This window comes from Mizuhopecten yessoensis, unplaced genomic scaffold (assembly GCF_002113885.1).
Source record: "Mizuhopecten yessoensis strain PY_sf001 unplaced genomic scaffold, ASM211388v2 scaffold6805, whole genome shotgun sequence".
NCBI lineage: Eukaryota > Metazoa > Mollusca > Bivalvia > Pectinida > Pectinidae > Mizuhopecten > Mizuhopecten yessoensis.
This window is the reverse complement of record NW_018406733.1, coordinates 155,114-168,816: the sequence shown is the minus strand read 5'-3', so window position 1 is coordinate 168,816 and position 13,703 is coordinate 155,114. Positions and strand designations below refer to the sequence as shown.

General features: G+C 40.2%; 1 protein-coding gene across 1 annotated transcript in view; it reads left to right on the top strand.

Moving 5' to 3' along the window:
- The first annotated feature begins 2,710 nt into the window (after positions 1 to 2,710).
- The window catches only part of LOC110452688 (ribosome-releasing factor 2, mitochondrial-like), a 14,720-nt gene continuing 3,727 nt past the window's right edge, over positions 2,711 to 13,703 (top strand). The window contains exons 1-6 of the mRNA XM_021501342.1: positions 2,711 to 2,963; positions 4,544 to 4,672; positions 5,732 to 5,812; positions 6,555 to 7,360; positions 8,727 to 9,020; positions 11,294 to 11,654. Coding sequence (XP_021357017.1) covers positions 2,744 to 2,963; positions 4,544 to 4,672; positions 5,732 to 5,812; positions 6,555 to 7,360; positions 8,727 to 9,020; positions 11,294 to 11,654 — 1,891 coding nt within the window. The 5' untranslated portion in view covers positions 2,711 to 2,743. The remainder of the gene's footprint in view (positions 2,964 to 4,543; positions 4,673 to 5,731; positions 5,813 to 6,554; positions 7,361 to 8,726; positions 9,021 to 11,293; positions 11,655 to 13,703) is intronic.

The following is a 13,703-nucleotide window of genomic DNA, read 5'->3' as shown; positions in this document are numbered from 1 at the left end:
CTCAGTGACCAAGGTGTCTAACCACAGCTTTCTTATTGACCATGGCGTCTGACCACAGCTTTCTTATTGACCATAGTGTCTGACCACAGCTTTCGTAGTGACAAACGTGTCTGACCAAAGCTCTTTTAGTGACCAAAGCTCTCTTAGTGACCATAGTATATGACCAAATCTCTCTTAATGACCATGGTGTCTGACCAAAACTGTCTTAGTGACCATGGTGTCTGAATAAAGCTCTCTTAGTGACCATGGTGTCTGACCAAAGCTCTCTTAGTGACCATGGTGTCTGACCACAGTGCTCTTATTGACCTTGGTGTATGACCAAAACTCTCTTAGTGACCATGGTGTCTGACCACAGCTCTCTTAGTGACAAACGTGTCTGACCACAGCTCTCTTAGTGACAAACGTGTCTGACCAAAGCTCTTTTAGTGACCATAGTATATGACCAAATCTCTCTTAGTGACCATGGCGTCTGACCAAAGCTCTCTTAGTGACCAAAGCTCTCTTAGTGACCATAGTATATGACCAAATCTCTCTTAGTGACCATGGTGTCTGACCAAAGCTCTCTTAGTGACCATGGTTTCTGAACAAAGCTCTCTTAGTGATCATGGTGTCTGCATGATCACACATACTTTTATAGACAATAGCACTATAGCGCACTAGTCATGTAGCCAAAAGAATATCAACCTGGAAAGACTTCTCTGCAAAAATACACGAAGGAATCTATTAACCACAGCTCTGTAGTAATCATGAGAAAGAGTTTTTAAGATGTGTTCCTATCTTTACATGTTTATTTTTTTCAAACCCCCAAGCGGCGCAAAGCGCCGCCGGGGTTTGATCTGTAAACACTTTGTCCACTTCCGGTGCTTCCTCATGCGTGAAAGCCTTCTGGGAAATTAAGGCCGCATACTGTCTACAAAAATATGTTGGTAAACCCTACCGTATCGGTATTGATTGCAGTTTACTTGTAAAATATCATGAATTCTCTATTTAATAAAAACATATATTTAATGCAGTGAAGATAAACGAAACATTATATCTTCACAAGTAAAAACTTCACTCTGTAAGTATTGTCCAATCTGAACGGTACATTATATTTCTGCGTAGATTTTCAGTTTCAAGTTTAGATGAAGTGACGGCAGTATAAGTGGTTGAGCTGTTTACCTTTGCAGCATACATTGTTGTTTTTACATAACTACACAATTAATATCATTTTGGTCTGGAAATCTTACCAGATATACTAGCAAACGGCAAAATTGCAGTGAAAACCCATTCAAAGTGGCGCTTTGTATTGTTGTCAAGCATGACGTCATTATAATTTGGCGTCAAAAACTACGTTATACATTCCCGCGCTTTTCTGATGTAGCAATATTTGCGCAGCGAAACGTGAAAGAAATGTAAGAAATAGAAAATTTCATGGTTTTCCCGTTCAATACGCTATATTTATTTCACTTGTAATATGAAATAGGCGAGACCCAAACAGCTGGCACACATACACATGAAATTACTGTTTCCTACATAACTTAACAGTTACATTTTGTCAGTAGAGTGAACATCCAGTCCTGTCATTATTCAATGGGTGTACTATTATGTTTTCTTCGTACGGGGGGGGGTTAACATAACTTAACTTAAACCAGGATACCTTATCCCCCTAAACCCCTGCCTGCTGAGGACTTTTATTTCAAAATATATGTCCCCATATTGGGACAGGGGCAATTTCGGTCCCTTTTTGTTAAAGTCGTTCTGAACAATATGTCATATGCTAATATGGTCGAGTGGTCAAAGTTAACACAACGGCCTTCCATGCGGCCGGGGTTCGATCCCAGAAGTTGTCGTATGCATGGATATGCAGAGCAAGTGTTTTTCTCCTGCCTATACAACTCCAACAACCCAGGTGGAGTATAAATTGGTCTGGGGAGAATGTTGCGGTATTTGTGCTGTAGCATTCAAGCGAGGTGGCACTATAAATGATACCGTATGAAGCACGGTCCCGCTACAAACACACCACATTACGTATACATTTCCAGCACACACGCAGTCATACACACATGGGGAGATATTAGCCAGGTGGCATTTGGCTAGTAGTTAGCGCCTGAAAAGGTAACAACCAAAAAACCAGCGTTGTCAAAATATGTCTTCGTTGCAGTCTCGAGAATTAATAACTATTATTTAAAGGGACGGGGGGAGGGGGGCTACGATTGACCCTTTATCCTAGAAAATGGTTGATATTTTATCCAAAATAGTCAAATAGGGACATTGTCAAAAGAATTATATATGCAAAAATTGCTGCAATTTTGACAAAAGGTGTAAATGATAGTTTATGTAAATCGTCTTATGTCCCCGGCTTCTCTCTCTCTCTTAGAAGATGACATTATTACCAAATCATTGACATTTGGCCCAAAACGTGCGGTTACAACTAGATATTGAGCGTGAACTGAATATTCTGAACAACACAATTAATGCCATTTACAATTTATATGATTATAATTAAATAGATTAAAGTATGCAGGATCCGTTCCCTCGTGGTTGGTGGACTGTCAGTAAGTCATTTTCATAAAATGGTTTTGTGTCCAGCAGCTTTGCTGCATTTTCTTGTTATTTTTGATGTTGTCATTTTGCCACGCACAACAAACTTATTGTACAATCCGGAAATGTGTACCGAAGCGGATTTTGTTAGTCTTGACCAAGAAGTACCTCGGTGTTTTACATGCCAGACGTGAAAATGTTCCGAACATAACAAATCGCCATGCGATCTTGCTTATTTACATCTAAACCGGCACATCTTCTCCGAACGTTATTATGGCAAAGATGTCCAGTTGTGATACAACACAGATTAGTTTTCAAGTTATCAAAATCCGAAGAAACGAATCGGATACGGAATATTGGTATTATTGCTCACATAGACGCCGGGAAAACGACCACAACTGAACGCATGTTGTTCTATTCTGGGTTCAGCGAACACCTTGGTAGGTAGATAGGAACCATACTAGACCACAGGGGCATGGATCGCTTTACTTGTAATATAAAAAAATAGGGGTCTCCTATACTAGTATGTACAAACTGTATATATTAGTATAGGAGCCCCCTATTTTTTTACATTACAAGTAAAGCGATCCATGCCCCTGTGTACTAGACAGTCCTTAATAATATCAGGTTGTCACATGGTTTGATCAGACGGACCTTTTAGATTGTTATCTCTATTTTTCGACTCACTAAAGGGTGCACGGGGGCAAAAAGGTAATGTTAGCCCAAATTTCCTTTAAGCCCTGGAGGTGTCCACATGAGTCTTGACGTTTAATCAATATAAGTATAACGATCTGTGTATAAAAAATACCCTGTATACTATAAAAAAAATCTATCTGTCAATGCGTGTTTATGGAAATGACGATCGGAAAGATCCGCGATTTGATAATTCGTCAGTTTCCATTTTCATGCAATGTGTATTTAGAATACAACCAGTAACTTTTAAAAAGAATTGTTTGCGTCTTACGTTCAACAATCTTACAAAATTAAAATCAACTAGAAATTTTCTAGATTTATATCTGAAAGGAATTTGTTGTTGGCCTGAAAGTACTGCTGTACAATCGCATGCTGATTGTGCATACATGTAGAGACCGACAATTATCAAAACTGTTTTTTACATGAAAAAGTAGGTACATTTACAACACCTGGCCGGGCACTCTTTGTTGAATAAGTTTTCAAGCCCAAGAAAATTGTTTCAATTTGTCAGATGTTTCCCTTCGACCTGCAAGACAATCGGAGACGTACATGTGACAAATTATCCAAAAGTCGGCGGGGGCCTGGACCCTCTCATCCGGACCCGATGAAAATAATATAATATTGGGCAGCGATTTGGAAGTTAATTGTTAAGGACTGAGTCTTTATTGCGTATCATGTAAATTAACATCATCTCAGCCGATACCAGCCATCTTTCTCAGACAACATTAATCAGTTTCTTCAAGTTATCGAAAAATAACTATCACAACTAAGAAAAGCCATGTATTTCAATGTTAATCATTGTTACACACACACATTTGGAACTGTTTTGTATCAGAACGACTTGTATTACATAAACATACAAATTTTACATTTAAACACTTGTAAATTAGTTAAATGTTTGAAGGTGGCGAAACTGCCTGCACCTTTGAACAAAACCACGGAAGGCCTGATGACTTCACAAATGTTGCTGCTTGACGTCATTAAGGCATGTTTACAACAAAGTTTATTTATAGGCATTTCAGTCAAATCTTCTTCTGTACTGGTGCTTGCCTGCATTTTGATACATGCGTTTTTGGACGAATAATTAACCGAAACCCTCGCTAATGTGACGAATTTGCCTGCACTAACGTTAACCAGTGACCCCTATATTACCAGTCTGCTGCTTAGTTGAGCTAAAGGGAAATCCCCTCTTGCAAAAAGCTAGAGGGTGGCTGTGATCTCCTATTTTCTGTTTAGAATAGTAACAAAGTGTCATTTTTATGTCCTAGAAGGCCATCACTGGCACGGATAAGATAGATGCTGTAGAACATGTACTTTGTCTTTACAGGGTCTGTTGATGATGGTGACACTGTCACTGATTACATGGACCAGGAACGAGAGAGGGGAATAACAATCACCTCTGCTGCTGTGACGTTTGACTGGAATAAACACCGGGTCAATCTCCTTGATACCCCAGGTAGGCTTTGTCGTGTGCAGTAATGATAAGTGTCTGTTTTTTAGTGATTAGTGTAAAAGCTTTCTGTAGATAATGTACTGTGACATTTCATTCAATTCACGATATCAATTTTGCGTGGAGTCAATTAAGAACTCTGTTTTCGTAATAACCTCGTAGCATACTTATCTGTCACAATAATAATGTAGGTTGTCTTGATTGGACTGTCTATATAGTAAAGAAACAATGCATTTGGTAAAATTCACAGGTGTGTTAAGTGCCAAAATCACATAAAAATACAGTATGCAAAAGTATAGTCCACACCGCACTTAATAGACTTAGGCTAATGTCAGACTCATCCTCTCACTCACGATCATGCTTTTTTATACCCCACTTGTTTACTCCTTTTTATACACCCGTCAAATTTGACGGAAGTATTATTGTATGGGGTTGTCCGTTTGGCGTAAACTTTCGTTTGTCCGGCAATATCCTCCTACATTTTTTGAAAGATTTCTTTGAAACTTGTGTTTCCTTGAAAAAAACATTTGATTCAACAACTTTTCCAAAAGTTATTGCCCTTTGTTTATTTCAGTTTTTGATTTTTGTCCCGCAATCTTCTCCTACATTTTTCAACGGATCTCTTTGAAACTTGGTATACATTATAATCAGGATATGAAGTTGTGTCTCCATTAAAAGAATTGTGATTCTAACCACTCTTAGAATGAGGCAGAGAGATCTTATTTCAATGTAAGAAAGTATATAACACTATATGGCATTCAATGGGCGTACCAGGGTATATTGTCTTGGCACTTATATAACTCATTAGCTGTATCTCTACCAATATAATTGTTCTCACGAATGTCCAATATGACTCCTGATTAATAATGGTACAACCTATAAGAGTTACTTCCCTTGTATTGCAATATACATTACACCACTCTATTAAAATGTTAACTGTTTTACAGGACACAAAATCAGGGGAAACCCTGGAAGCTTTAAGGGCATTTTAAGCAATTTTTAAGTCATAAAAGTCATAAAGTCAGTGGATCGGCGTCTGATGTACATGTTTTTACTGTTTAATAGGACACATTGATTTTACGGTGGAGGTAGAGCGGTGTCTCCGTGTCCTGGATGGAACAATCACAGTTCTAGATGCTGCTGCAGGTCTGTAGTTTTGTTTATCAACTTGCGAAAATTGTACTCAAATCTGTTTAAATTAATAATCTCTCCGAAAAGCTCAATGTTTTGTTTCTCTTATGAATTTATCTTAACAAATACAAACTTATCTTTCTCATCCATGGTTAATGTAAATGCCTTGTTTGCAAACTTTTCCATCACTACACAATACAATGTACATTAATATCCGGATCACTTGGACTTCATTACAAATAGTGTGTATACATACTTCTAATGCCATTCTTTGAAGTAGAACTATTGTCAGATGTTAACACAAGTGTGAATGGCGACCAGGTGTGTATTTAAGCTGTAGATGTTTTAATAATCAATGCTGTTGTCCTATGATACAAAATATTGACAAACTTACAAAACTCGGCCTGAATATATTTATGTTAGTAGCTTGATATAGGAATAAAATGTCATTTGTTAAAACTTTCATTTGCTGAATTTATTTGATGGATTGGTTATACTTTATTTAGTTATTTCACACATTTATCAGATAAAGTCAGTGTGTCAGGTTCTTGGAACAGCAAAGTCTGTTTTATCACACTGAGTTTAGTGGCATCACAGTACAGTGGTCACCTGACCAAACGGTGATGTATCCTCACAACACGTTCATCACATTCTTTCCCTCTGCAATGCTATCGGAGCATCCATCTAGCAAACTTATGTTAACATTGTTAGATGTATAGGCTTTTACTGAATGACTTCGTAATTGAATATCCTTCAGGTGTGGAAGCTCAGACGCTAACTGTATGGCGTCAAGCAAACAGGTACAAGATTCCCTCCATCATGTATCTCAATAAGATGGACAAGCCGCATGCAGACTTTCAGCAGTGTTTGCAGTCTATAGAGAAGAAACTTCATGTGAAGGCAATGCCTATATTTGTACCAGTCAGTTGTGATAGAAACACTCTGAAACAAATTGATGTTGTAGGCAAGAATTTACTCACTTGGGATCTGAAGGAATCTACAAATGGCAGAAAATTTGACATTAAAAAAATCTCCCCGGATGTAGATAAGACTTTATGGGAAAACCTAATAAATTGGAGAACATCCATGGTTGAGACATTAGCAGATTTTGATTTAAAACTGGAGGAGCATGTTCTGTCAGATACACCTATAGCTGATGTTCCTGCGATAGATCTGGTGCGAGGTCTGAGGCGGGCAACATTAGACAGACACGTGGTGCCAGTGTTGGGAGGTAGCTCTCTACGGAACATGGGTATACAACCTCTAATAGACTCTGTTTGTCTCTATCTTCCTAATCCAAGTGATAGAAATTTTGAATTTACCAAGTTTTATGGTGAGGACTTGTGTGCGCTTGTCTTTAAAATAATTCATCATAAAGAACGAGGGACTCTGACTTTCCTTAGAGTTTACAACGGCAGCATTAAAGCTAAAGCAAACCTATTTAACATGAACCAGAATCTAAGTGAGAAAGTGACACGACTACTGCAGATTTATGCTGATGATTTCCAAGAAATCCTGTCTTCTGGACCAGGCACTATAGTGTGTGTCACTGGACTTAAGTCAGTAAGTGTAAGGCACTATAGTATGTGTCACGGGACTTAAATCAGTAAGTGTTAGGCACTAGAGTATGTGTCACGGGACTTAAATCAGTCAGTGTTAGGCACTCTAGTATGTGTCACGGGACTTAAATCAGTAAATGTTAGGCACTATAGGATGTGTCACGGGACTTAAATCAGTCAGTGTTAGGCACTATAGTATGTGTCATGGAACTTAAATCAGTAAGTGTTAGGCACTATAGTATGTGTCACAGGACTTAAGTCAGTAAGTGTTAGGTACTATAGTATGTGTCACAGGACTTGAATCAGTAAGTGTTAGGCACTATAGTATGTGTCACGGGACTTAAATCACTAAATGTTAGGCACTATAGTATGTGTCACGGGACTTAAATCAGTAAATGTTAGGCACTATAGGATGTGTCACGGGACTTAAATCAGTCAGTGTTAGGCACTCTAGTATGTGTCACGGGACTTAAATCAGTAAATGTTAGGCACTATAGGATGTGTCACGGGACTTAAATCAGTCAGTGTTAGGCACTCTAGTATGTGTCACGGGACTTAAATCAGTAAATGTTAGGCACTATAGTATGTGTCACGGGACTTAAATCAGTCAGTGTTAGGCACTCTAGTATGTGTCACGGGACTTAAATCAGTAAGTGTTAGGTACTATAGTATGTGTCACAGGACTTGAATCAGTAAGTGTTAGGCACTATAGTATGTGTCACGGGACTTAAATCACTAAATGTTAGGCACTATAGTATGTGTCACGGGACTTAAATCAGTAAATGTTAGGCACTTTAGTATGTGCCACGGGACTTAAATCAGTAAGTCTTTGTATCCATAGTGTGCCTTGCTGTATACTGTACATTTTTCACAGCGGTATAACTTAGTCTTTTTTGTCCTAAAATGAGGACATTTGTTATTAATGGGAAATAATAATACACAACATGCTAACCAAAGAAATTAAATGTGAAAAGTAAAATTAATTACTGGGCAAATGTGGATTTTAATTGGAAGGGGCACAATTTTTCTAGTTTACAGCAGGTTTTTTTGTCATACTCAAGTCGGTTAGTTGTTTCTGATCATGAATTAATTTATGACATCTCCAACTTGAAGGTATCCTAATATCCTGATAATATGAAACAGCTGCCTTAACTGTGAACTAGCAAACAGAGTTTGAAATGGTTTCAATTCTGGGGAATCTTATTAATGATTTCCTAAAGAAAGTATTCAAAACTAAGTTAGTTTTATCAGACAAGGGATCCATCTACCGGGTATTAATACAGAATAGTTAAGCATCATGAAAAACCCTGTCAGTTAAACTGATCAAGAGTTGCTCCCCCTTGTCAGCTTTTCTCTTATTTCACCTGCAGTCGAGAACAGGTGATACAATAACAAGCAGTCAGTCAGCAGCCAATCGAGCAAGGAAAACCTTGCAAACACTTCAGGAGAAGGAACTAAGGTCAAAAGGTCACCAGGTCACTCAGAGTTCAGAACTGTCTGATGAAGATAGCCATGATGATGATGACACTAGTGAAGCCATCCTAGCAGGAATGCAGATACCTACCCCAGTGTTCTTCTGTTCCATAGAGCCACCATCAACGTCTAGTCAGAGAAAGATGGAGATGGCACTGGAGTGTCTGCAACGTGAGGATCCCAGTCTACAGGTGGGTATGGGGAGAGCAAATCTACAAGGTGGCATTCGCTTACCCTGATTCATACGGTTCAGGTGGCGTAGAAATATTCCACAATAAACGAATGCACTTGCATCGAACAGTAAGCAGAGCTAAAAAAATGCACAGTTTCGGAGAACAAATAACAATATATTGAGATTAATATGTCCTTCTATCTCGCCTCTACTAAATTATGTAATGTATGCTGATTGAGGCAATTGTACATCTATGTACTGTAAAGCGCTTTAGAGTGGCTTATTCTAGCTAGATAGGGTGCTAAATCAAATGTTGTATATTATTAGCTCACCTGGTCCAAAGGACCAAGGTGAGCTTATGCCATCCTGTTGCGTCCGTCGTACGTCCGTACGTCAACAATTTCTTTAAACGACTTCTTCTTCTTAACCACTGATTGGAATTTAACTGGAAGCATTCCTAGGTGGTGGGGATTCAAAATTGTATAAATGATGGGGCTGACCCCCCAGGGATCTGAGGGGCAGGGCTAAAAGGGGTCAATTTGGCTATATTGCTTTAAGCGATTTCTTCTCTGGAACTAAGTGATGGATATCAACCATATTAGACTGGAAGCATCCCTAGGTTGTGGGGATTCAAAATTGTACAAATGATGAGGCTGACTCCCCAGGGGCCTGAAGGGCGGGGCCAAAAGGGGGAAATTTGGCTATTCTGCTTTAAGCGACTTCTTTTCTGGAACTAAGAGATGGATATCAGCCATATTTTACTGGAAGCATCCCTAGGTGGTGGAGATTCAAAATTGTACAAATAATTGGGCTGACCCCCCAGGGGGCTGAGGGGCGGGGCCAAAAAGGGTTATTTGGCTATATTGCTTTAGGCGACTTCTTCTGTAGAACTATGCCATGGATATTGATCATATTTGGTCGGAAACATTCATGGGAGGCAGGGATTCAAAATTGTACAAATGGTGGGGCTGACCTCTCAGCGGGCTAAGGGGTGGGTCCAAAAAAGTGTATTACTTGGAAATAGTTGAGATCCCCACCATATAACCATGGTATACAATTGCTGTGTATAAAGAGAAGATTGCTCATTTGATTCCAAGATGGCACTAGGGTCTGGCCCCGCCCTTGGAGACATAGTCCCTGGGCCATAACTTTAAAACTGATGAGATCCCCACCCCAAAACTATATATACAAATGCTGGGCATAAAGAGACGATTGCAGTCATGATATCAGAATAGACCCTGGGGTCTGACCGAACCCCTAGGGACCTAGTTTCTTAGTCACAGCTTGGAAACAGCTGAGAGCCCCACCCTAAAACCGTATATACAATTGCTGAGTATAAAAATATGATTGCACATATGCTTCCAGGATGGCCTTAGGGATTGCCCCACACTTGGAGACTTAACCCCTGAGTAATAACTTTGAAACGGTTGAGATCCCCACCCCAAAACTATATATACAAATGCTGGGCAAAAAGAGACAAATGCAGTCACGATATTAGAGTTGATCCTGGGGTCTGGACACAACCCTAGGGACCTAGTTTCTGAGTCAAAGCTTGGAAACAGTTGAGATCCCCACCCCATAACCATACATAAAATTGCTGGGCATGACAAAATCTATTACAGTTATGCTACAAGGATTTGCCTTGGGGTCTGGAATATTCCCTTGATCTCATTTGGAGAATATTTTGCCATGATTGCTAAGGTATCCAGGTGAGTGATACAGGCCCTCTGGGCTTCTTGTTATTATTATCATCTTAAATTCTGCATGTGGATTGACCTTGTTTCCAGCATTCTTGACAACCGGAAAGGGATTGTTAAAATTTCATAAAATATTATACAATTATGGACTTTTGTGCTGGTGAATATGATGTGATAAGAACCCGAAACAGTGATATTCGCCTCGGTCAATATCACTTTTTCAGGTTCATATCACATCATATTTACCAGCACAAAAACCCATAACTGTTTTGTTATATGCCTCAACAATGAAATAAAACAAAACAAAACTCAAGGTTCTGATTTTTGTACGCGAGCCTCCGTGTAAAATTTATCCAGGTTTGCATCAGTTCAGCATCGTAGCTTTCGAAGACATCGTCTAGATTTTTTTCTTAAGATAAGCATGGAGGACATGCACTGCCTGTTCAATGGCCCTCCATTGTGTCCCAGCTGGTGAGCCACATTTTAACGAGCTGATTATGTTATGCCTAATAGTTAATACCCTTGTGATGTAGTGATGTCATGTCCCATATACCTTATAATTAGTTCCCTGGGGATTTATTTTCCAATGTCTCAGGTGGAGTACAAGGAGGAAACCACACAGACCATCCTGTCAGGCATGGGCGAACTGCACCTTGAGGTGATAAAGAACCGTATAATCAAGGAGTTCAAGGTTGATGTGGACCTAGGACCGTTACAGGTGGCATACAGAGAGGCCATTAGTGGAAAAGACATTGTTCAGAAGGAAAATCTCAACACCAGGATCGGCAATCAACATCACACAGTCAATCTTACGATGGCCGTCAGTCATAATCCTGATGCAGAGAAATTCACGCACATTAAGATTGTCAATAGCGAGGAAGCCCCGTCCTTACAGACTATCAGGAGGAAGTATATTAAGGCTATTGAGAATGGGGTAAAGGCTGCGCTGTCTGGAGGTAAGGGGCCCTAACAGGAGGCACAGTAGTCTAGTAGTAGGACACCGGGCTCGTGACCGAAGGGTTGCGGGTTCGAGTTACGGCGTGGTACTATGTTATGTCTTTGAGCAAGGTACTTGACTCGGCTTGTTTCAGTCTACTCAGCTGTAAATGAGTATGTGATTGGGCAGTGCTAGAATTGTAGAATTCTAGCTGTGAGCGCCGAAATGGCAGCACCGGCTGTATGCTCCCCAGGGAGTTGAGAAAGATATTGGTTGTTTGCAAAGGCCCTATAACCACGGATAATAATTTGTGAACCGCTTTGAGACATGCTACGAATTAGGAGGTGATAAAGGGTATATCAGAAACTCGAATTATTAGTATTATTATTAGCTCACCTGGTCCAAAGGACCAAGGTGAGCTTATGCCATTCCGTGGCGTCCGTCCGTCCGTCAACAATTTCTTTAAACGACTTCTTCTTCTTAACCACAGATTGGAATTTAATTAAATTTGACTGGAAGCATTCCTAGGTGGTGGGGATTCAAAATTGTACAAATGGTGGGGCTGACTTCTCAGGGGGCTGAGGGGTGGGACCAAAAAGAGTTATTTGGCTATATTGCTTTAAGCAACTTCTTCTCTGAAACTAAGTGATGGATATCAACCATATTAGACTGGAAGCATCCCTAGGTTGTGGTGATTCAAAATTGTACAAATAATTGGGCTGACCCCCCAGGGGGCTGAGGGGCAGGGCTTCTGTAGAACTATGGACTTGATATCAATCATATTTAATCAAAAGCATTCATGGGAAGCAGGGATTCAAAATTGTACAAATGGTGGGGCTGACTTCTCAGGGGGCTGAGGGGTGGGACCAAAAAGAGTTATTTGGCTATATTGCTTTAAGCAACTTCTTCTCTGAAACTAAGTGATGGATATCAACCATATTAGACTGGAAGCATCCCTAGGTGGTGGGGATTCAAAATTGTACAAATGGTGGGGCTGACCCCCAGAGGGCTGAGGGCGGGGCCAAAAGGGGGCAATTTGGCTAGATTGCTATAAACGACTTATTCTGTAGAACTATGCACTGGATATCGATCATATTTGGTCATAAGCATTCGTAGGAGGCAGGGATTCAAAATTGTACAAATGGTGGGGCTGACCCCCCAGGCTAAGGGGTGGGGCCAAAAAAAGTTTATTGTCTGGAAATGGTTGAGATCCCCGACCTATAACCATATAGACAATTGCTGAGTATAAAGAGATGAATGCACATATGCTTCCAGGATGGCCTTGGGGACTGCCCCACCCTTGGAGACTTAACCCCTGGGACATAACTTCAAAATGGTTAAGATCCCCACCCCAAAACTATATATACAATTGTTGGGCATAAAGAGACAAATGCAGTAATGATATTTGAATCGACCCCATGGTTTGCCCCACCCTTGCAGACTTAACCCCTGGGTCATAACTTTGAAACGGTTGAGATCCCCACCCCAAAACTATATATACAAATGCTGGGCAAAAAGAGACAAATGCAGTCATGATATTAGAATTGATCCTGGGTTCTGGCCACAACCATAGGGACCTAGTTTCTGAGTCACAGATTGGAAACAGTTGAGATCCCCACCCCATAACCATACATAAAATTGCTGGGCATGAAAAATCGAATACAGATATATATGCTACAAGGATTTGCCTTGGGGTCTGGCATATTCCCATGGATCTCATTTGGAGAATATTCTGCCATGATTGCTTAGATATCCAGGTGAGCGATACAGGCCCTCTGGGCCTCTTGTTATTAACATGTTCAACCTGTAGTTTTGTTTGTTTGGGGTTTAACGTCCTCACAAAAGTCAGGGTCATATAAGGACAGGTAACTAGGGAGACACAACAGCCAGGGTCATATAAGGACGGATAACTAGCGGGACACAACAGCCAGGGTCAAATAAGGACAGGTAACTAGGGAGACACAACAGCCAGGGTCATATAAGGACAGATAACTAGGGAGACACAACAGCCAGGGTCATATAAGGACGGGTAACTAGGGAGACACAACAGCCAGGGTCATATAAGGAC